Below are 21,973 nucleotides of genomic sequence, written 5' to 3'. Positions count from 1 at the left end.
GACCTTTTGAGAAGCCATTGTCTAAAATGCCTAGTATTCAACAATTAAAAAAAAATGAATCATTCAAATAAACAGAAAAGTGTGACCGATACTTAGGGAAAAATAGCAGTCAATAAAAACTGACTCTGAAATGACTCAGACGTTAGATTTGTCAGGCAAAGACCTCAAAGATGTTATTATAAATAGGTTTAAATAATTTAAATAAAAATTAAAGAAAAACATGACAACTACTCAAAAATAGAATTATCAAGAGAAATAGAATCTATTAAAAAGTAACTACGTGGATTCTAGAGATGAAAAAGACAACCACAAAATGAAAAATTTACAAGATGGGCTCAGTAATAGATTTGAGAAGGCTGAATGAAGAAACATTGAAACCTGAAGACTGATCAGAAAGAGAGAACTCATGGACATGGACAACAGTGTGGTGATTGTGCGGATGAGGGCATAGTGGAAGAAGGCATAGAGGAGATAAATGGTGATGAAAAAAATAAAATTAAAAATAAAGTATAAAAAATTATATAAGTAATAAAAGAAAAAAAATAGCCTGCTTAAAAAAAAGAAAAGAAAACATAAACAGCCTTTGAGACCTCTAGGATAACATTAACTGTATTAATATAAGTTTAGCCCTGGCTGGTTTTACTCAGTGGTTAGAGCATCGGCCTGCAGACTGAAGGGTCCTTGGTTTGATTCTGGTCAAGGGCATGTACCTGGGTTGCAGGCTCCCGGCCCTGGTCAGGGGCATACGGGAGGCAACCAGTCAATGTGCCTCTCTCTCACATTGGTGTTTCTCTCTGTCTCTCCCTCTCCCTTTTACTCTAAAAATCAATGGGAAAATTATCCTAGGGTGAGGATTAAAAATAAATAAATAAATATAAGTTTAATAGGATTCTAGAAGGAAAGAAGAGAGAAAAAGTGTGCAAAAATAACTGACTGAAAATTTGCCAAATTTGATGAAAAACATTAATCTAGAGATCCAAAATCCTCAATGACCCCAAAGTACGATAAATTCGAAGTGATCCATGACCCACACTCACTTGTGTAAGCCAGCCAGTCTGCGGTATTTGTTAGGGCAGCCCAAGCAAGCATATACTAGGAAATAACTATGTTAACAGGTGATACTGCAGCTGAACTGGACACTTCACATGCTATGTCATTATATAAATTCCCCCATCCGTACTTAGCCACAATCATAAAAACAAGAGAATGAAAGCCAAATGGACTGAAATTAAATGTTGGAAGATGAAAGCTAGAAATAAAACTTAGCTCCAGTGAATTCATGGACTGAGATTTATAGCATCATCATAAATATAGAGGGTGGCCACATTTTTATTACATAAAAAAGGAAAACAGATTATCAGAGACTTTCTGCAAATGTTAATGGTTGCACTAAGCAATCCTTAGAAGACCTGGTTACCTGTTCTGGTTGGCCCCTAATCAGTTGCCTCATGTCATTCTGGAACATCAAATTGCCAGTGTTTTTCATTTCTTCTTTTGTTTCTAGTGTGTATTTTCAAACTTTTTACAGTAAAAAGGTGTTAATTTTTTATTAGAAGTTATTGAAAATAAGGCTTTTGTAATAGGTTACCTCTAATACTTCACTCTTTACCATTAGAATTTGCCAATGTGTCATATTTCTTATACCCTAGAATACTATTGTTAGAGTACCTGTTCATATTTTTAAAATTAAGGGAAAATCATGATATGCTTCCCATTTAATAACATAAAGCTACATCATGAGAAAGCAGCAGAAAATGCAGTGTTGTCTGTGGTATAAAAGCTGTTCTCCCAAGAGCAGGAGGCCCAAATACAGTAGGTTTGCCACTAACTAGTCAGAGAGTCTAAAATAATTCACATTCTATCTGAGGCCAGGTTCTTCATCCGATATAATAAAAGCCTAATATGTTAAGTGTCCAGTCGTCCAGTAGTTCATTCAATCAATCAAAGCATAATATGCTAATGATATGCTAAGGCTGCTCAACCACTCACTATGACATGCACTCACCACCAGGGGGCAGTCGATTGGTCGACCAGTCGCTATGATGTGCACTGACCACTAGGAGCAGATGCTCTGACTGATAGGTTAGCTTGCTGCTGGGATCCAGCTGATCAGGACTGAGCGAGATGGGAGCCCTCCCTCGGTCCCTCCCCGGCTGTCCAACCATCCCTCCCCAGCCCCGATTGTGTACCTGTGGGGTCCCTCGACCTGGCCTGTGCCCTCTCACAATCCAGGACCCGTTGGGGGATGTAGTGGAGCCGGTTTCAGCCCGATCCCACAGGCCAAGCCAAGGGACCCCATTGGTGCACAAATTCATGCACCGGGCTTCTAGTATCTATATAGTACATCAGGTACTTTCTGTGTTTTTTAAGTTTTGTGGGTTTTGTGTGTGTGTTTTTGTTTTGTTTTGTTTTGTTTTTGGTCTAGGGCTGCACAGTGAAAACAGACTTCTCTTCATGATTGTTTTCTGTTCGCTATAACTCAGAAAATAAACTAGAGGTTCTATTTACATATTGCAAAATTAGAACAAAAATGTGTTATTTTCCATACTTTCAGATATACTGTTCTATTGTTATCAGTTTCATTCACTGAGATTTAAGTGAGTATCAAATAAAAATGCTCATGTTTACATAACCTTCAACTTTTAAGATCAGCCTTTACATGCAGCCTAAAGTTGTTACATTCTTCCATAAGAAGATTTTCAAATGAAAATCATGACCCAGTCACAAATTTTTTTTGTTACCATAGTGATAAGAATAAAGAATTTTTAAAAGGCTAAAAATACCTGAACACATACAGGCAGTTTTAGAAATTTGACCTACTTGGTGTCATACACTGAAGAAGTTAATCAATTGAATTAACTACATATGCATTAGATGAAATATTCTACTGAATGAAAAAATGCGTAGGTTGCACATCCGGAACTATTATCATAATCAAAGAAGCCATTATGAATGAAGATGACTGACAATCTAAAATGCATAAAATCAGATTCTCTTAAAAATGGAATATATTCCAGAAGCAAGTAAAAAACTCATTAATTTAGCTCCATTTTCCATGTTTTTCCATTTCATTATTTAGAATATTATCATTTTATTTTTTTTAAATATATTTTATTGATTTTTTACAGAGAGGAAGGGAGAGAGATAGAGAGTTAGAAACATCGATGAGAGAGAAACATCGATCAGCTGCCTCCTGCATACCCCCCACTGGGGATGTGCCCGAAACCCAGGTACATGCCCTTGACCAGAATCGAACCGGGGACCTTTCAGTCCGCAGGCCGACGCTCTATCCACTGAGCCCAACCGGCTTCGGCTAGAATATTATCATTTTAAATGAAGTTTCTTTTGTATCAAAATAATTTTTCTAGCTGGATGGAGCAACAAAATTGGACATATATTTAAAATTATGTTAGAGTGAATCCTTTCTATAAAGCAAAGCTTCCCAAATTTAGGCATTATAATAAAACAATATGATTTTAAAATAAGTGTTCTTTTGAAAAATTTAGTTTTTATGAGCAATTTAATTGACTCAATCATTCACAGAAAACCTACTATAGTTCAAGGCATTAAACTAGTTACAAAATATCGGGAGTACTTGCTGTCAAAAATGCTATAATCATTCATTTTTCATAACATTGACTTTTAAAATGTCTCCCAAAGTGAAATGGAAAGAGTACTGAACTTCACTTGAAGAGGCCAGGAAAAAGTTCCAGCTCTATTAATGAGCTTATAAAAGTCCCTTTCTAAGTCTCAGTTCTCTCATTTGTAAAAATGAGCATAAATGAATGAGTGTATCTACTCCTCTAGAAGACAGGTCATTATGATAGTAAAAAGAGATGATATGGGTAGAAATCAATAGATGACATTTAATAAATAACCTCTATAAAAGTGAGTCATTATAGCTCAGCCCATGTGACTTAGTGGTTAAGCATCAACCCATGAACCAGGAAATTGTGGTTTAATTCCTGGTCAAGGTACATGCCTGGGTGTAGGCTTTATCCCTAGCAGGGTGTGTGCAGGAGGCAGCTGATGTATAATCCTCTCTCATCTTTGATGTTTCTATCTCCCTCTCCTTCTTCCTTCCTCTCTATGTAATCAATAAAAACATATTTTTTAAAAAATGAGTCCTTATATAATTAGGTTCAATATTTTAAAATAATTATTAAAATTTATTTTTATAATTAAGTATTGTTAAAATTATTTAAGAATAACAGTAGCAAAGATTTACTGAGCACTTATAATAAAAAACACATTTCCCATGAGTTATTTCATTTAAACCACCCAACAGTCCAATGATTTAGTATTACCTACCTTTTATAGTTGAGCAAAATAAGGCATATTAAAGATAAATTATTCAAAGACCGACAACTAGCAAATGGTGGAGCCAGTAATTAAACCCAGGCAAGCTAATTCCAGAGCCATGCTCCAGATCTTAGCCTTTATGATATACTCCAAAAGAACCAGTATAGAAAATATCTCTATAAAACTTAATTTGAAAAGAAAAGCTTATTTTTCAATTACTAACAATAATCCGTATGTTTCTGAAATGCCTAATTAATTCAATTTTGCTGTATTTAATTTTTTCATTTTATTATTATCCTAATAAAAGAGAAACATGATAATTGGCGTACATCCACTACCCTTCCCATTGGCTAATCAGCGAGATATGCAAATTAACTGCCAGCCAAGATGGCGGCTGGCAGCCTGGCAGCTTGAAGCTAACATGAGGCTTGCTTGCTTCAGTGATGGAGGAAACCAACGTTCCCCGCCTGCCTTGCCGGCCTCTGAGCTTGCAGTTTGAAACATTGTTACAAATATAGAAGCTAAACAAAACCCCAAAAACCAGCTTTCAGCCCACCGGGATCTCAGAGCTGGAGTTGATACAGTGTTTTGACTATAGAACCCAAACAAACCAGATACCTGCTTTCAGCAGCAGAGGCCTCAGAGCTGGAGCCAAGCCTCAGAGCTAAAGCTGACCCAGAATTTAAAAAAAAGAAAAAAAGGAGCGGTTGGGAGCTTCAGTCACCCGCCAGCCTGAAAACAGCCCTCAGCCCCTCACCCAGGCTGGCCAGGCACCCCTGTGGGGACCCCCACCCTGATCCAGGACACCCTTCAGGGCAAACCAGCTGGCCCCCACCCGTGCACCAGTCCTCTATCCTATATAGTAAAAGGGTAATATACATCCCAGCACCGAGATCAGCGGAGCTGAGAGGCCTCCCAGCTCCGGGATCAGTGTGACAGAGGGCAGCGCCCAAACCCCCTGATCACCCTGCGGCTCTGTGTGTGACAGTGGCCGGGGCCACAACCTCCTTATCCGCCCTGCTCTGTTCATGACAGGGGAAGGCACCCCAACCCCCTGATCAGCCCTGCTCTGTGTGTGACGGGGTAGAGCCATAACCTCTCCATCGGCCCTGCCCTGAGTGAGACAGTGGCGGCGCCCCAATCCCCTGATCGGCCCTGCTCTGTGGGTGATAGAGGGCGGCGCCCCAACCCCCTGATCCGCCCTGCTCTGTGTGTGACAGGGGGGAGCTCCCCAACCCCCTGATGGGCCCTGCTCTGTACGTGACAGGGTACGGAGCCCCAACCCCCCTGATGGGCCCTGCTCTGTGAGTGACAGGGGGCAGCGCCCCAACCACCTGATTGGCCCTGCTCTGTGCCCGACCAGGGGCTGCACCTAGGAATTGGGCCTGCCCTCTGCCACCCAGGAGTAGGCCTAAGCCAGCAGGTCGTTATCTCCCAAGGGGTCCCAGACTGGGAGAGGGCACAGGCGGGACTGAGGGACACCCCTCCTCCCCCCGCCCCCAGTGCACAAATTTTTGTTCACCAGGCCTCTAGTCTCTATATATAAAAGCCTAAGTGACCATTATGGCTGGCCGACCAGTCACTATGACATGCACTGACCACCAGGGGGCAGGCCTTCAACGCAGGAGCTGCCCTCTGCCCAAGGCCCCTGACCGCTCCCCCCTCATCCCCCCCACCAGCCAACCTCCAATGGTCCCTCCCCCCAGCTGCCAGCCCCCCATAGGCCTTTATCGCCAGCCAGGCCAAGGAACCCCACCCATGCATGAATTCATGCACTGGGCCTCTAGTTTATTATAAAATGGAAATTGTTTAAATATACAACAGTAAATACATTATAGATGATCCATATGACAGATTATTATAAGGCATTTATGGCTTGGAAACTTATGAGTATTTCTAAGTAAAAAGATCAGATTTTCAGATTTTCAAATACATAGAAAATAACCTCAATTTTCATAAAACATCTTATGTATAGAAAAATAATGGATAGACTTCAAATGTCAATAATTGCTCTTTCTTAGCCATTTTATGTATTTCCATATCACAAATTTTCTATAATAAATATGCAATGTCTTTTTTTTTTTTTGGTGCTATCAGCTTTATTTAGTAGAATGCAGAATGCAGGCAGGAGGTTTGTACAATAGTTTTTTGGGTTACTGTAAAAGGAAAAAAATCAATTTTATTGTAATTTTTAAAATAGGAATTAGCATTACAGTGCCTTTTTTTAAATTGTTTTATTGCTTAAAGTATTACAAAGAGTATTACATATGTCTTTTTTTTATTCTCCCCTTGGCCTTCCCCTAGCCTCTCATACCCCCCAGTGTCTTGTGTCCATTGGTTATGCGTATATGCATGCATACAAGTCCTTCAGTTGATCTCTTACCACGCCCCCCCCAAAAACAAAAAACAAAAAACAAACAAAAAAAAACCTCCCTGGCCTTCCTGCTGTAGTTTGACAGCCTGTTCAATGTTGCTCTACCTCTGTATCTATTTTTGTTCATCAGTTTATAATGGTCTTAATTATCCGTAAATGAGTGAGATCATGTAGTATTTTTTCTTTCATTGACTGGCTTATTTTATTTAGCATAATGCTCTCCAGTTCCATCCATGCTATTGCAAATGGTAAGAATTACTTATTTTTTACAGCAACATTGTATTCCATCATGTAGATGTACCACAGTTTTCTAATCCATTCATCTGCTGATGGGCACTTAGGCTGTTTCTAGATCTTAGCTATGGTAAATTGTGCTGCTATGAGCATAGTGGTGCATATATCCTTTCTGATTGATGGTTCTGGTTTCTTGGGATATAGTCCTAGGAGTGGGATCACTGGCTCAAAGGGGAGTTCCATTTTTAACTTTTTGAGGAAACTCCATACTGTCTTCCATAATGGCTGCACCAGTCTGCATTCCCACTAGCAGTGCACGAGTGTTCCTTTTTTTCCACATCCTCTCCAGCACTTGTCGTTTGTTGATTTGTTGATGATAGCCATTCTGACAGGTGTGAGATGGTACCTCATTGTTGTTTTGAACATGCAATGTCTTTATCACCAGGAAAAAATTACTTGAACAAACCACCTATTCATGACCACTGAAGCACAAAGTGATTTGGATGCTTCTGCTCATCTATGAACAAATGTTCATTAAGAGTCTAGAAAAGCATTCTACATACGAGGGATACAGCACTGCTGGGGTTCATGTCCCAGAATCAAGAAGGGTTCAGGAATCTGGAAAAGGCTGTGCGCAGATGACATAGAAATCCAGGGACTAATAAAGAGTCTGGAGACGAGTTACAATTTTGAAAGGCATTGGGGGTCAGAGGACCTTCAGCTAAAGGAACTGAAGAGAGTCCCTCCTTGTCTAGGACCCTTGCTTTTATTAACACAATTTGCCCTGAGGCAAGGTGGAGATAATACACTTCAAAGGGTAAGATTTCAAATGGTACAGAAGCATTGTCAGTTTGGGGTATAGCCTACGGCTGTTCAGGTGTTTGGCCAGTAGGAGGCAATAACATGTAGATTAAGATGCCCTTTAATTGTCTGGCAGCCACAATCAGTTTCCTATTCAGGTTTGGGGAAATGCCTTTAGCCATTCCCAACAGGTGACTACATGTGTGACTCAACCCTGGTGAGTCCCCAAGTTTCATCAACCTTTTGATGAAATTCTTGAAATTATGACACACTGGAATTGGTCTACGGCACAGCACTGCAAAGCAAAGTCCATAGGCAAAGCATTAGGCAAATTTACACTAAGAACCAATGAAAGAAGAGAACTTCAACCCTATAATGAGTCTTCAGCTTTCTCACTCTGACCTGAATCACACCTTCCTACAAGCATGTGAGCCCTATTCTTCCATTTAAAAAGATCCTAATGCGTTTGTTTACCTTTTTCCCCCTCAATTAAATTGTGGCTACATCCATGCATCCTCTCTAACTGTGGTAGCAAGCCATAACATTAGTATGAACATAGAAAGAAAAGTTGAGAAGTATCTTAAGGAGCTAAGGAAAATTTATAGAGTTTTTCACATCTCAATAACAATTTATACCCCATTACAAGTGTTTACTAGTAGAGAAGAAATGTCACTCTACTTAAATAGTCTCATACAACACTATCTTTTCATTTATTTATTTCCTAACTATAAAATTCTATTACATTGAACTATTATCCTGTATAATAAAAGGCTAATATGCAAATAGACCAAACAACGGAACAATAGAATAACCAGTCACTATGACATGCGCTGACCGCCAGGGGGCATGTGCAGAATATGGCGGGCATCAGCCGCAGCAGGTTGGTGGAGCAGGTGAGTGGGGGCATCAGACCAAGGCAGGGCGCCAGTTGCTGTCATCAGTGCAAGCTTCTGGTGGATACTGAAAAGTCTTTGCTCCTGCGCACCGTGGTCCTGCCCGGTGCTCGCACTTGCTGCCAGTGCCGGCCCCACTGGCACCCGGTGCTGGCGCCAGAGCTGCCACCCGCACCCACTGCCAGCGTCAACCCTGCTCACACCTGCAGCGGCCGCTGGAGTCGCTGCTCATACCCACTGCTGTGCCCAGCGCCAGTCCCAATCACTCTGCGCCATCAGCGGGTGCAAGCAGGGCTGGTACCATTAGTGTGTGGGAGCAGTGACAGCCTGAGCAGGGCTGCTGGCAGAGAGGGGGCTGGCAGACAGGGGACTGGGGGCCATGGTGGGAGGGGCTGGGTAAGGGTGCAGAGGATGGGCAGAGACCCGTCCCTGTGCCTACCGCAGTCTCACAGCCCACAGTTCCTTTCAAGGTGCATGAATTCGTGCACTGAGCCCCTAGTATTACTATAAAAAACTACTACTTTGAAACAGTTTACAATGTTTAAGCATTTATGTTCATTGGTACCAAATATATCTATGAGAAAGCTTATTAGCATCAGTCTTTAAAATACGGTGGTTTAAAATACACTCCAATGTAGCTTATAGCATAAAATACATTAAAAGCTTAAAGAGTGAAAATCACCTCTTCTACCCACCCAAGAAAGTTCATTGTATGAACTTCTTTTAAACTTTAAATATGTTTCTTCATATATATTAAAATCAGACAAAAAAATAAGTTTGAGGAAAAGGACTTATACGACAAGTTTAATAAAAGAGAGGAACGGAAGGAAAGAGCAAGGGAGGAAAAAGACAAGAAGGAAAAAGAGAAAAGAAAAGGAAAAGAGGCGGCGGGGGTTGAGGGTGGGGAATGGAGAAACTACTTGCCTCTATGGACCAGGTCCCAAGCCTGATCAATTTGCTGCACTGTTGGGTAATGACCACAGTCATTGAAGTACTTAAGGAGCTCACTTCTTTCTAATCCTTGCCAATCTTGTCTCTTAGCAAACATTGTTTGATAGTCTAAAAGAGGCGGGGGAGGGAGGAGATCAAAGAAAACACTTTCTTTCAAAATAATATATCAAGTACAAACCACCTAAAAGTTTCATCTGGATTTGAAGCAAATTTAACCCAGTTTTATTTTTATGTTTAGTGCTAAGCCTCCATACTTACTGTAGCACCATGTCAACCTCCTACAGACGGTTAGAAGGAAGATAAATTTGGATTTGCTTCCCCAAAGAGAACACTGGTGTCCTTTGGCCTGGTTTACATGACAGTTGTCTACAGACCCTACATACACGAGTGCTCAAACTATATCATAAGACAAAGCTTCTAGGTCAGGATTTCTGGGGGCCCTGACTTCTGCTGACTCATTTCAGTATTCATTGCTTAGTAGTTCCCCTGATTTTTTTTCACCTCTTTTTGACTTCTACACATTCTAATTACTTGAATTTCTGATTCTACTTAGAACTGATATTCTACTTCTGATTTGGCCCCTAAGTGGAATGATGTATACTTTTTTGCTGACTTCCTGTATTCTTACTTCCTAGTTTTAGGTACTTGGCTATTGCTGATTCATGGCTACCACATAAAACCACTCAGTTGGGCATTCCCTCACCTATCTCCCATACATGGCATGATTCAGGGGTTAGATAATGACTAAGAGAATTGACACATACATTTTGTAAGTGTAGTTTTACATAAACATTTTTTCTTTTCAAAACGGTGATATTGAGATTCTATTCTTAAGTTTATGGATTCCAGCCATGGGCAAACTACGGCCCGCGGGCCGGATCCGGCCCATTTGAAATGAATAAAACTAAAAAAAATAAAAGACCGTACCCTTTTATGTAATGATGTTTACTTTGAATTTATATTAGTTCACACAAACACTCCATCCATGCTTTTGTTCCGGCCCTCCGGTCCAGTTTAAGAACCCATTGTGGCCCTCGAGTCAAAAAGTTTGCCCACCCCTGGGTTAGCCCCATGAAGCTGATTGTTAACTAGCATTTACAGGATGACGGGTTTTGATTCAATGTAGGTTTAGCTCTGAAAAATGCACTCTGGATGTCTGGATGACAAGAGTACCAGAGAGGTTTCTAACAAAAGTTAATGAGTCACCTTGGCACTCAACATATGGACTTCAACTTTCTGTTCACTCATTCATTCATCTGAGGTGGACAGTCATGAGACATTGACAAATCCAAGCAGTATTTAGTGATTGCCTAAATATGAGTAGCTATTCCAGATCCTGAAGCACAGCAGCAAGTTCATATTTAGTGTATCTATGACTTTTCCTCTCATTTCAAATAAGTAAACTAGAGCAGTTGCTAATGGTGCCACCATCCATACAGCCTTGTGCCTTACATTTCTGTGCACATAGACCTGACTTTTCATTGCCAGCATCTGTATTTCATTGCCTAAAAGCTCCCTCTGGCTGCTGGACTCCACTCTGCCCACCTGAGGAGCAAGTCAGAAGTTCCAGGAAATTGAGGCCCACACTGGAGCAGCTTTCAACCACTGACTGGGGGAGTTGATGGATAAAGACCCAGCGGTGAGGCAAGTTGGCTGTACTGTTCTCTAAAGGAATTAAGCTTCAGTTGCCCACATGATAATCTGCTTGATAAAAACCGCTTCTTCTTCTTTTTTTTTTTTTTTTACTTCCATCCCTTCGCTGTCTCACTTCCCCATTCTACTAAAAGTATTTCCTGGGATCAACTCACAAATAAGTTAGTTGTTAGTTCAAATTCTTGTCTCAGGGTCTGATTCTAGAGAAAGCCAAACTAACACAAAGAAAATCACTTTTTATTTTTATGTTAAAGTAAATATATTTCTCCTTGAGGTACATATGCCTTTATTAGTTTTTCCTTGAATTGATCCATTTTATATGTCTCACACTAGATCAGACGGATGCACATATTAACATTATCGTTTTAACTCTACTAAGAGAGAAATTATGTCTTTAACCTGTAATTAGGCCCCCCAAAACAAACATTTGGCAACATACTATCAGAATTAATATTCTACATAGGTTAAATTAGGGTCCATATAAAACTTAAATCATGACAATTAATGAAATGTTCTGGTCATTAAAAGATACTTAAAAGGTACATGGCTATCTGTCAGATATCAAATATCAACCTAATTAGCAATCAAACCATGGAAAGAATGGAATATTTCCTAAAGAACATGAAGACAAATAACAACTTGAAAATTCTATAGACTCTTGAGTTACTTTAGACCTCAATGCAAATGGATGCCTTAGTTGGTAATTCTTAAAATCATTCCTTCAGCTTTCTTGTATTGTTCAGATCCTATGCTGGACAGAGCACCCTTGATCTCAACTTGACTTCTTGACATCCTTTCCTCATGTCAACCTATCCTCAAAAAATCCTCCAGGGTGATGTGTTCAGATATAAATTGCACCCCAGTCCTCGGTCCACAGCTCTCTACAGGCTTCCCAACTCAGTTAAGGTAAAATCCAGTGGTCTATAAAGCCTGATGTAACCTGTGTCCCTACTCCCATCTCAGTTTGCTCTGCTCTGGCTCACAAACTCTATCCAGTACATTAGTCTCCTGGCTTCTTCCCACAGTAACTGCATCCAACTTCCAGTCTTTATCCTTGCTTCTCCCTCTGCCTGGAGCATTCTTCCTCCCTCACTTTCTTTAAGACTTTTACCCACATTCTCAGCTAGAAACTACCAAAGTCCAGACTGGAAAACATAACCACATTTTGTGTGTGTGTGTATGTGTGTGTGTTGTCTATTTTCTCAAACTGAAAAGGTTATTTTTAGATGCAGAAATAGTGTAATCTGCAGTTATAAGCCAAGGAGGGGAAATCATGAAAAGAAAGTAAAGCTAAGAAAAATGAGCAAAACTATATAAAATTAAAAATGAATTTAGTGACAAAGTTTGGGGGAATAAAGGTAAGACAGAGTAAAAATAGTGGGGGCATTTAGATAAGGAATATGTGATTTTGAAGTCAGTAGCTAAACATAAAGTGAGTGGGGAAAAAAACGGTGGTCAGTGTAATAATTGTAAGGTCTTAGTACATATTTTAATAAAGATTAATATATCTGTACATTCATACTAGATTATTGGATATAAAATTATTATCCATAAAAAATAATTATTCAGAAACATCTTAATTACTTACATTTTTTTCTATCCATCCATTCTTCTAGCTCTGCATAGTTTATAATTTGTCTTGTCCTCCAAAGACAAAGTCGATGTTTAACACGATGGATTTGTCTGTGATACATGTTTATAACTGCTTTCAAACTTGGCCCATGATACAAAGCCTATAAAATAACAACAAAAACAGTAAAGCTCATTATATATTCTGCTACTTATATTTGAGTTTGTCCCTTTCATTTCACTAAGTTTCTTAGCTTATGGACGCATTTATTATTTCATGCCTACGTTGGTTAAATACATGTGTTATACAGTGAGGGAATGGCTGAAGTTCAGAGAATTTCATTGAATTTATCATATACTCGTACTTCCCACAGAATAGAGATTTCAGTGATGGATACTTTCATAGGAGCTTCATAGGGTGATGTCCAGATTTCTATAATATGTAGCCTACCCAGCCAGAAAAGAAAACAAAGTTTTATTAAAGCATTATTCTATAATGAACAACTTTTACCAAAGCTATACACTCTGGTTCCTCAAATTCTTGTATTTCTTCCTTTTGAAAATTGTATATTCATGTATTTTACCTAGTTTTCACTGGACTTTTTCAGGTTATTCTTGCTGATTTCTAAAAACTCTATTTTAAAAAGTAACTCTTTTTAGCATATGTGCAAATTTTCTTTATGTCATCTGCGACTATATTTTTCTGCATATTAATTTTCTACACTAATACTTTAAAAAATAAAATATTCATCTATTTTAGGAATTTTTTCTTTCTAAGTAGCCAGTTCCATTTTATCAATGCAATTATTTTCACATTTTACATTTTCTAGCTCATTAATTTTCTAGGTATCTTGATTAATTCCCCTTTTTAGCCTATTTTCTCTGTTCTCAACTTCGATTTTCACTATTTTGTAAGAATGTATTTAAAGGTCATGAATTTCCCTGAGTCAGCTTTCCTTTGATGTGCTTTGCATACTATTTTACAAGTGAAAAAAAACCTGAAGTATAAATCTTTAAATAACTTTCCTAAGGTCCCATAGCTGGTAAGTTGCAGAATTAGTTTTGAAATGAAACTAATTAAAAGAGCCCACACTTTTAATTATATACTATATTCCTCTTAATTTACTTACATTTAGTATGCCTTACCTATTTTGTGAACTTTTGTTCTGACTTCTTTCCTAGTTTATTTCTTTTTATAACACTTATGATTATTCTTGCTTTTGTCATTTATTTTGTTTCATCTGATTCAAGGTTATTTTTATAATTTTATTTTTTTTACCTTTGCTTAATTTTGCGATTCTTCTCAGAAATTTAAATGTTATGCTCAACCTTCATGTCTTAAGTTAGCGATAGTATCAATGAAATACTGCTTAATTTGCTTGAATGAAAAAATAATTAGTGTAATGTCACTACTTTCCTCTTCTCCTTTAACCTTCCATCTGAATGCCATCAGAATCCAGGCAGATCCTTAATGTTTGCTAATGTCTTTCAACATTTAATAACATTTTATATGTTTATTTTTAATCTGCCTTTTGTTCAATAGGCTCATTTAAAATAATAATAATAATAATAATAATAATAATAATGATGTCAGACTTTATTGGACTATTCCCCACCCTATGAATCTTAGTGGAAGGCAAAAACCTCCTACAGTTTGAAGCTACAAATCAGATGCTCATGACCCAAGCTCTCTATGTTGCTAGGATACGCACACGTGATGAAACTTCATCCATTATCTGCACCAAATCCACGTTTTGAATCAAAACTAGTAATGCTTTTAAAAGCAAAATAGTGGGAAGTCTATTTGTGTAGTAGAGCAACCGTGGCAGCAATGTCCATTTTCCAAGGGCAGTATTCGTGGAGGCCAGAATACCTCAGATTCAGGATCTATATCAGGTTCTTCCTATGCAGGATGTGGCTGGAGCCCTGGGAGCTACATGCAGTATATCTTCTTATTTCTGAGTTTAGTTCTCAATCCTCTGCCCAATATTATCCTCAGTATCTTCCAGCTTAAAGCTGTCAGTAGGTTTCTTTTGCTTATAATTGAGAATCAAGCAATGCATTAAATTAGAACAGGAGCCAAAAGGTCCCAGCTTGGCATGTGCTGCTTAGACAGATGATGCCATTTGCAGAGAGAGCAGGAGCTTTGGGCAGACACCAAAGCTAATTTGAGCATCTTTCCCTCTGAATTTAATAAATATTCTTTGGGGTACATCACTTATTTTATGAGGAAAACCTTCTCAGGTCTGAGCATTCAGAAGATTTGTCAGAAGGTGTTTAGGGTTAAGAAGCTGCAGTTCTTATTCCAGCGTGCCTCTCTGTCAGGCTTCTGCATGGAAATATGCCTCAGCTATGATGTCGTGGACAGGGAAATATTTATATTTCCATGCATTTCTCAAGTCACAAATTATCTAAAAACTTGATATCTATAACAGCAATATTGAAATAGAAAAGTCTCACTGGAAATTACTAATTATAATTTTCCAATCCCTGTTAGTTTTAAAGGGTAAGTGTATCATACGCATCACACCACAACATGAAAAAAAAAGAAGAAAATGTTTTTCAGTAGGTATTTTCAGTCAGCCTTTTATCTTTTTAAAAAATATGTAAAGAATTACTTGCTCATTTGGAGAATTCCATTACCATATAACACTCAGTGGGATTTCATTTATTTGATTTTCTAGCAACAGTAGCCCCCTTTCACGTTTATTAGCCACTTATGTTTCTCCTGCTGTAAAGTACTGGTTCATGTGTTCTGCTTATTTTTTTCTATTATTATGATGGTTTTTTATCAGTGTGTAAGATAGATGTTTGCATATAACCATTGTGCAATATTTCAGCAAATATTTCCCCACAGTTTAACTTTTTAAAAAATGTTATTGACCTATAACCAGATGTCTTGACCATACTCATTGATTGAAGTCTAAACTTGTCTAAACAAATATGTAAGACAATATCCCAAAGGATCTTTATTCAAAACCTTTTAAAAACAAAAAGGAAAAGGTTTTAAAGTGACTAAACCTGTATACAATGAAATAAAAAATTGAATATTCTGAATAGTAATCTTAAGTGCATACACATAAACACATTTAATAAATATACAAAACACAAATAACATTACAGATGAGTTTTTATTTACTTCCTCGCCCACAAGAGAATTAGTGAAGCCCTTAGCCACAACGTAGCTACAAGGACATGTCTCTCTTGGGTTTTGTACTTTGTCTTCTTTGTGTCCCCTGCCCGAAGTCAGACTGATGACTTTTATTACTTTCCGAAGCACATACTCAATCATTCTATATCTAATTGCTTAGTATCAAGACTAAGTACACATTTTTGATCACCTGTATCACTGAATCTTATTTTCTTCCAATGCACACTGTAAAACCTTAGCAGTCACTCCTGATGGCCACAAAATTGGTGCCTCTATGAATACACCTGTGGATCTCCATGTCATCTCCCTGATGTGAGCATACCCCAGTTAGATCTATAGGGTCAGAAGGGAATTTAATCTAGCCTTAGTTTGTTGTTTTTTTTAAAAAAAAATGCATGTTTTTATTGTTTTTAGAGAGAGAGGAGGAGAGGGGTTGAGAGAGAGAAACATCGATCGGCTGCCTCCTGCACAGCCCCTACTGGGGATCGAGCATGCAACCCGGGCATGTGTTCTGATCGAGATTCGAATTGGTGACCGCTCAGTGCATGATACTACTCTGAACCAACTAAGCCACACCAGCCAGGGCTGGCCTCAGCTATTGACAGGGCAATTCAATGTCCATGTTGAGCCTGATTTAAGAAAAGAATCCACCATTTTGCAATGATTATTGGCTACTATTGGTACTAGAATGTCTAATATTTTAAAATTTCTGGAGCCATATAGACTTAGGTTTGATTCTCAAAATTGGAGTATGCCACTAGCTAGATGTGTACCCTTAGACAAGACATACTCTCTGTGTCTTCCTTTTCCTAATTACTAAAGATAATTATATAAGCAGGAGGAATAGTACCACTCCAATTCTTGATCACCAACTTCGGTCTGGGTTCTTAAAGTGGCCTGGAAATTCACCTGTGTTTTACTAGTCATCTTTCTGCCATTTTCTATAGAAACTTAATCTCCACAAACATTCACACTCGCCATCCATATGCTCACAGAGAATAAACAGATAGCAAAGGAGAAACAAAATTAGTGCAAATATAGGTGGTCCTGGCTTTAAAGTAAAAGTAGCCCCAGAACTGCTTTTCGGTTAAGGATAAGCCAGGCCTTTTGTTGAGAATCTCCAGCTTGACACAATCAGCAAAGTAGATTATTTATAACATTTTCTTAATCCAAAAAAGGCAGAAAGAACATTATTTAGAAAAATCATGAGTTTACTGACCAGATGATTATTCAAAATTTTACTTGAATCTACATTAGATATATTATAAACACCTCATAATATTTAACAGACACTTTACCTTGTTCAATATTCTGTGGTATCTTCTGCGTTCTAGCCACCCTCTGACAAAAGCCTGCACGACGGTGATCATTCTAATTGTTTTTTTGGTGATTATAGATCTGGCCCTTTCCCGGAATACTTGGAAAATTTCTATGTGTGGCCCAATTCTTTTAACTTTGCTGTCAAATTTACTGATTTTACTTAGACTAGAAGGTGCCCTAAAAATAAAATAGAAAATGTTTTATTAGAGTTTATTAAAAAAAAAAAAACACTGAAAAGTCTTTAAATGGTTTTACTGATGAGTATATTGAAATAAGAAACATGTCATAATGTGTACACAGAATTTATATACATTGCTTAAACCTGTCAATGGGGTTCTTCAAAGAAGGTTGAACATACCAGAATCAATTTAGCATGTATAAAATTAATCTTCTGGAAAAAAGAAAACTCAGAATAAAGTGAGCTTCTCAAAGCTTATTCACAACTATTCAAAAGAGAGAAATAGAATCCAAGGCAAATAGTATTTTCATACAATGAGACAATTAGTCAAAGTAATTATACTGTCCCAGAAGCTATTAAACTAAAGACTTCTTCGTGCTTATATGGTGGTGCTACTCTACTTAGCAACCTTCTGAAAATTAATTTTATTTTCCAAATACTATCAATTGAGAGGCACAGTGATATTGGTAGGGTCATGGACTACAGGATCGCAGAGGTGAGGGATCATACTGGAAACAAGGACAAGCCCTGCAATACTGATATTGACAGCCCCTGTAGTGACGAGAACATATGAAAAAAACTGCAGACTTTCTGTCATGCACAGACGCTTGCTCTGTAACTTTAGTATTCTTGCACCTGCATTTTTCCTTTATATATAGGTTGTATTTTTTTATATAGTAGTCAGTTTTTCAAAGTCTTCCAAAGTCCAGTTTCATTGTACTGGTTAGTATACAAAAGGCTTTTTATTCTTTTTAATTGCTTTTGACTCTGCAACTTGTCACAGCTGAAGTTCCAATGAGATGCCCAAGTGAACTTCACCAGAGCTGAGGCTTTCCCTAAAGTGCACTGCCTAGAGACCTCTGACTCCCAGGCCCAACTTTCATGATCCCCACAGTGAAAGGCACGGACTCTATTTCTGCTTTTTTCTCCCCCTCTGAGTCTGTTTTGATGTCTTCATTAAGCTGATTCTTAATGCGTCTTGTTCTGTTTTATACAAAGCCATTATTTTTCTTCATTTAGTAAGTGAAATGTTGGGGGTCTGATTTTGATTGTTTGACCCATCTAGTCAGTTGGTTTGTCTTGTAGCTTATGGCATGCTCCGAAATACCCTGTATTACGTTGTTTGAATACCAGTATAGCTAAAATCATTCAAGGGATAATTTTGGGCCCACTATAACTGATGTCAGCTGCAAGTCATGAGATGTTCATAACAAGCATTTCTTGGAGATCCTTTTTGGTTCCTTGACCTTCCCACTCCCAAGTTACAACTGACCAGTGACATTGCTCAGGCACTGAAAATTGTATTCCATGTTATGTTTGACCTATTGCTAAAGGTGTAGTATTTAGAATGTTGGTTTCTTTGTGCTTGTATATATAAATGAAAAATGTCCTTGTTCTCCTTGTGAAAGAATGGAAGTTAACCTTGTACAGTTTCTAGTAAATGTAACTCTTTTGTGTCTGTGGCTTCTTTTTTCTGTCATTCTCTCTCTTGAAAAAACTTCTGTAGGTTAATGAGTCAAAATATATTTTGTTCTCTGGAGACATATCTTATTTAAATAGACAAAACTATCAGAAAAGGAGGGAAATGAAGAAGAGTTTTTTGTTTGTTTATATTAAGACTAGAGGCCTGGTGCACAAAAAGTCATGCACTGAGGGCGGGGGGTAGGGGTGTGTCCCTCAGCCCAGTTTCGCCCTTTCGCAGTCTGGGAGCCCTTGGGGGATGCCTGACTGATGGCGTAGACCAGCTCCCTGGGGAGAGCGGATCTAAGCTGTCAGCCGGACATCCTTAGAGCTGTCGCTGTGCTTGCTAGCCATGAGCCCAGTTTTTGGCTGAGCAGCGTTCCCCCTGTGGGAGTGCACTGACCACCAGGGAACAGCTCCTGCATTGAGCATCTGTCCCCTGGTGGTCAGCGCACATCATAGCGACCGGTCATTCCGCCATTCGGTCAATTTGCATACTACCCTTTTATTATATGGGATTGATATTGAATAGCTTAGAAAAGAAGATGTTCTGATTTCTAAGAGGATATTTGCTTGGTTAATATAACAAGTTTTATGAGTGGACTCCCATATATGAGATAAACAGAATGGAGATGAAGTGGAAATGATTATTTTTGGCTTGTCCAGCTTTTCAAGACCTACTATAAAATCTAAAAGATTCTGAGTTCATGGCTTTTTTTTCCTCAGGGAATAAATAAGAGAAATGTTATTATAGAAATGCCCAAATGAGCCAAGTTAATACCCAAAGTTACATTCTCTAACAACAAAGTGTAAATAAGTCTTAAAGTGATACGTGTGATTGTAAGTTGATGTGCGATGTGTATTGTTGAATCTTCAGCGGTGGTCACAGAGAAGTTCTGGCCTACTAAGTGACCCTGAATGGCACACAGTTCTTAGTTATCTATGGAGAAGTGTGTGTGTGTGTGTGTGTGTGTGTGTTGTGTGTGTGTAAGAGAGAGAGAGAGAGAGAGAGAGAGAGAGAGAATTGAAATTAAGTTGTTATGTTTAAAAGCTATACTTAATATAAAAGAATGAAACTATGTTAAGTAAAAATGCTATAAATAAATACAAACACATTTTTCAAATGATGGATGCGTTTTGTCTGATTTTTTATCAATGAAAAATAAAATAATTTTATCTTAGGCCTTAGACATATGGATTTTGATCAATACATTTCTAAATAATTAAAATCTAAAAATAAAGAAAAGGGAAATTTGGGGTTGACGAATAATTTATAGAAGGCTTAATGGAATGTGAACTATATTAAAAAAAATGGGTTGAAAGACACTATAAAACATACAAAATTTTGACAGATCAGGTGTAATGAGCTTAGTCATAAAAAAGAGAAGTGCTTATTAATCCTTGTTTATAAAATGTGGCATAAGTGATATATAAAATAAAATTAAAATTTGATTTACTTTCTCTTATATTGATGAACTGATTTTTGAATAGACTATCTGCTCTTAATTTGATAAAGAAAATATCAGTACCTTCAATATATTTTTCTAGAATATGAAAGTTCCTTATATCACAAAATATTCCTTTTATCACGCTCATGAATCTTTTTTCTTCTTTGTGATCTACTTTTTTTTTGTAAAAACTGGTATTCTGAATATTTAGTTACTTGTGGCTGCTACTTTTTTTATTTACTCAAAAGGTACCTATGACTTTTCCTCATATTTTGCCTATTCTGACAATTCTTTCCAATATTGTTTTCTCCAAATTCAAGCCCCAGATTCAAAAACAAACTGTTATGTCTTTTTAACCTATCTTTTGGGTGTGCCATGTGGCTGCAGGACTATACCAAAGATTTTCTTCTTCACTATTAAAAGGAGGAATGCTAGAAATGGCAAGGCATTTTGTCACGGTTGTTATATAAATGAACCAAAGATAGTCCTTGTATATTGGCCCCTTTGTTGTTTACTTCTTAAGTCAGGCTAGGACCATGAGCTGAGAAGCCTGCTGGCTCTAAACTCAAAATTGTTAGACATCCAATTATTTTAAACGTGGCCCAAATAAGCATATTTAGAGACTGCCTGCTTTGCATATACCACCAAACTATAACTAACATCTGTTGTCATAGATAACACAAATGCTGGGGGTAAAAAGATTGCACACTATGGCTGCCCTTTGGGATTCTCTTAACCAGAGACTCCCCATCATGCTGCTGAATGACATCACCTAAATATTAAAGCCCCTCTCTGACTCCCCCTCTCTGCTACTCTCTTCTCATTCTGGGTGGTGGCTCTATGCCATCATCTCTTGATTGTTTGCTGTGAGAGACTTCCCCTCTCATGAAAAGTTATCTATGTGATGCCCAAATAAAGCTTGTTATGTGCTAGTGCCGCCTCCTAGCCATATCATTTCCTTGATTAGCCCAAAATCCTTGAACTTATTACAATGCCCCATAGTTTATTTCACTCAGCATGATATTTATCAGCTGTCTTATTTATCAAAGTCCAAAATATGAAAGGAGGTGAGTGATCAAAGAAAAGTGGTGCATCCTTAACTTTAATATATAACAATTAAAACATCCTATCTAATAAAAGGCGAATATGCAAATTGTCCCCTCAGGAGTTCAACCAGGAGACCTGGAGTTCGATTGCTCTCTATGATGTGTGCTGACAACCAGGGGGCAGCATGGAGCATGGTGGGTGACCAGTCGTGGCGGTGGGGCACTGACAAAGTGAGGGAAGAAGGAGGTGGGGAGGCCGGGAGGCAGGGAACCTGATCAGCCCTGATTGCCGACTAGGCTTAGGGATCCTACCCATGCACAAATTTCATGCACTGGGCCTCTAGTTATTAATATAAATGTACTGGAAGCATACAGAGAAAATTGTTGCAATGATGGCCAATTAATGACTCCTTATATCCCTATCTTTGCAATTTGATTTTATAGTTCCATCCATCAAGAGGTAGAGTCTATACTTACCTATATATTTAGGCTGACTTTGTGAATTGGTTTGACCAATAGAATCCCGTGGAAGTGATGCTGTGACAATCCTTAGCATGTGCCAAGAGGCCTTACACAACACAGTTCCGTTCTC

At 38.3% G+C, this 21,973-nt stretch overlaps 1 protein-coding gene across 1 annotated transcript in view; it reads right to left on the bottom strand.

Annotated features, from left to right (window-relative positions):
• IQCM (IQ motif containing M) overlaps positions 1-21,973 on the bottom strand; it is a gene marked incomplete at both ends in the record, with an annotated part of 298,165 nt that overhangs the window by 114,969 nt on the left and 161,223 nt on the right. The window contains 3 exons of the mRNA XM_081092768.1: positions 9,529-9,663; positions 12,797-12,941; positions 17,227-17,425. Coding sequence (XP_080948894.1) covers positions 9,529-9,663; positions 12,797-12,941; positions 17,227-17,425 — 479 coding nt within the window. The remainder of the gene's footprint in view (positions 1-9,528; positions 9,664-12,796; positions 12,942-17,226; positions 17,426-21,973) is intronic.

Source organism: Myotis nattereri, assembly GCF_964212035.1.
Source record: "Myotis nattereri genome assembly, chromosome: 5".
NCBI lineage: Eukaryota > Metazoa > Chordata > Mammalia > Chiroptera > Vespertilionidae > Myotis > Myotis nattereri.
This window is presented reverse-complemented; position numbering and strand designations above follow the sequence as displayed.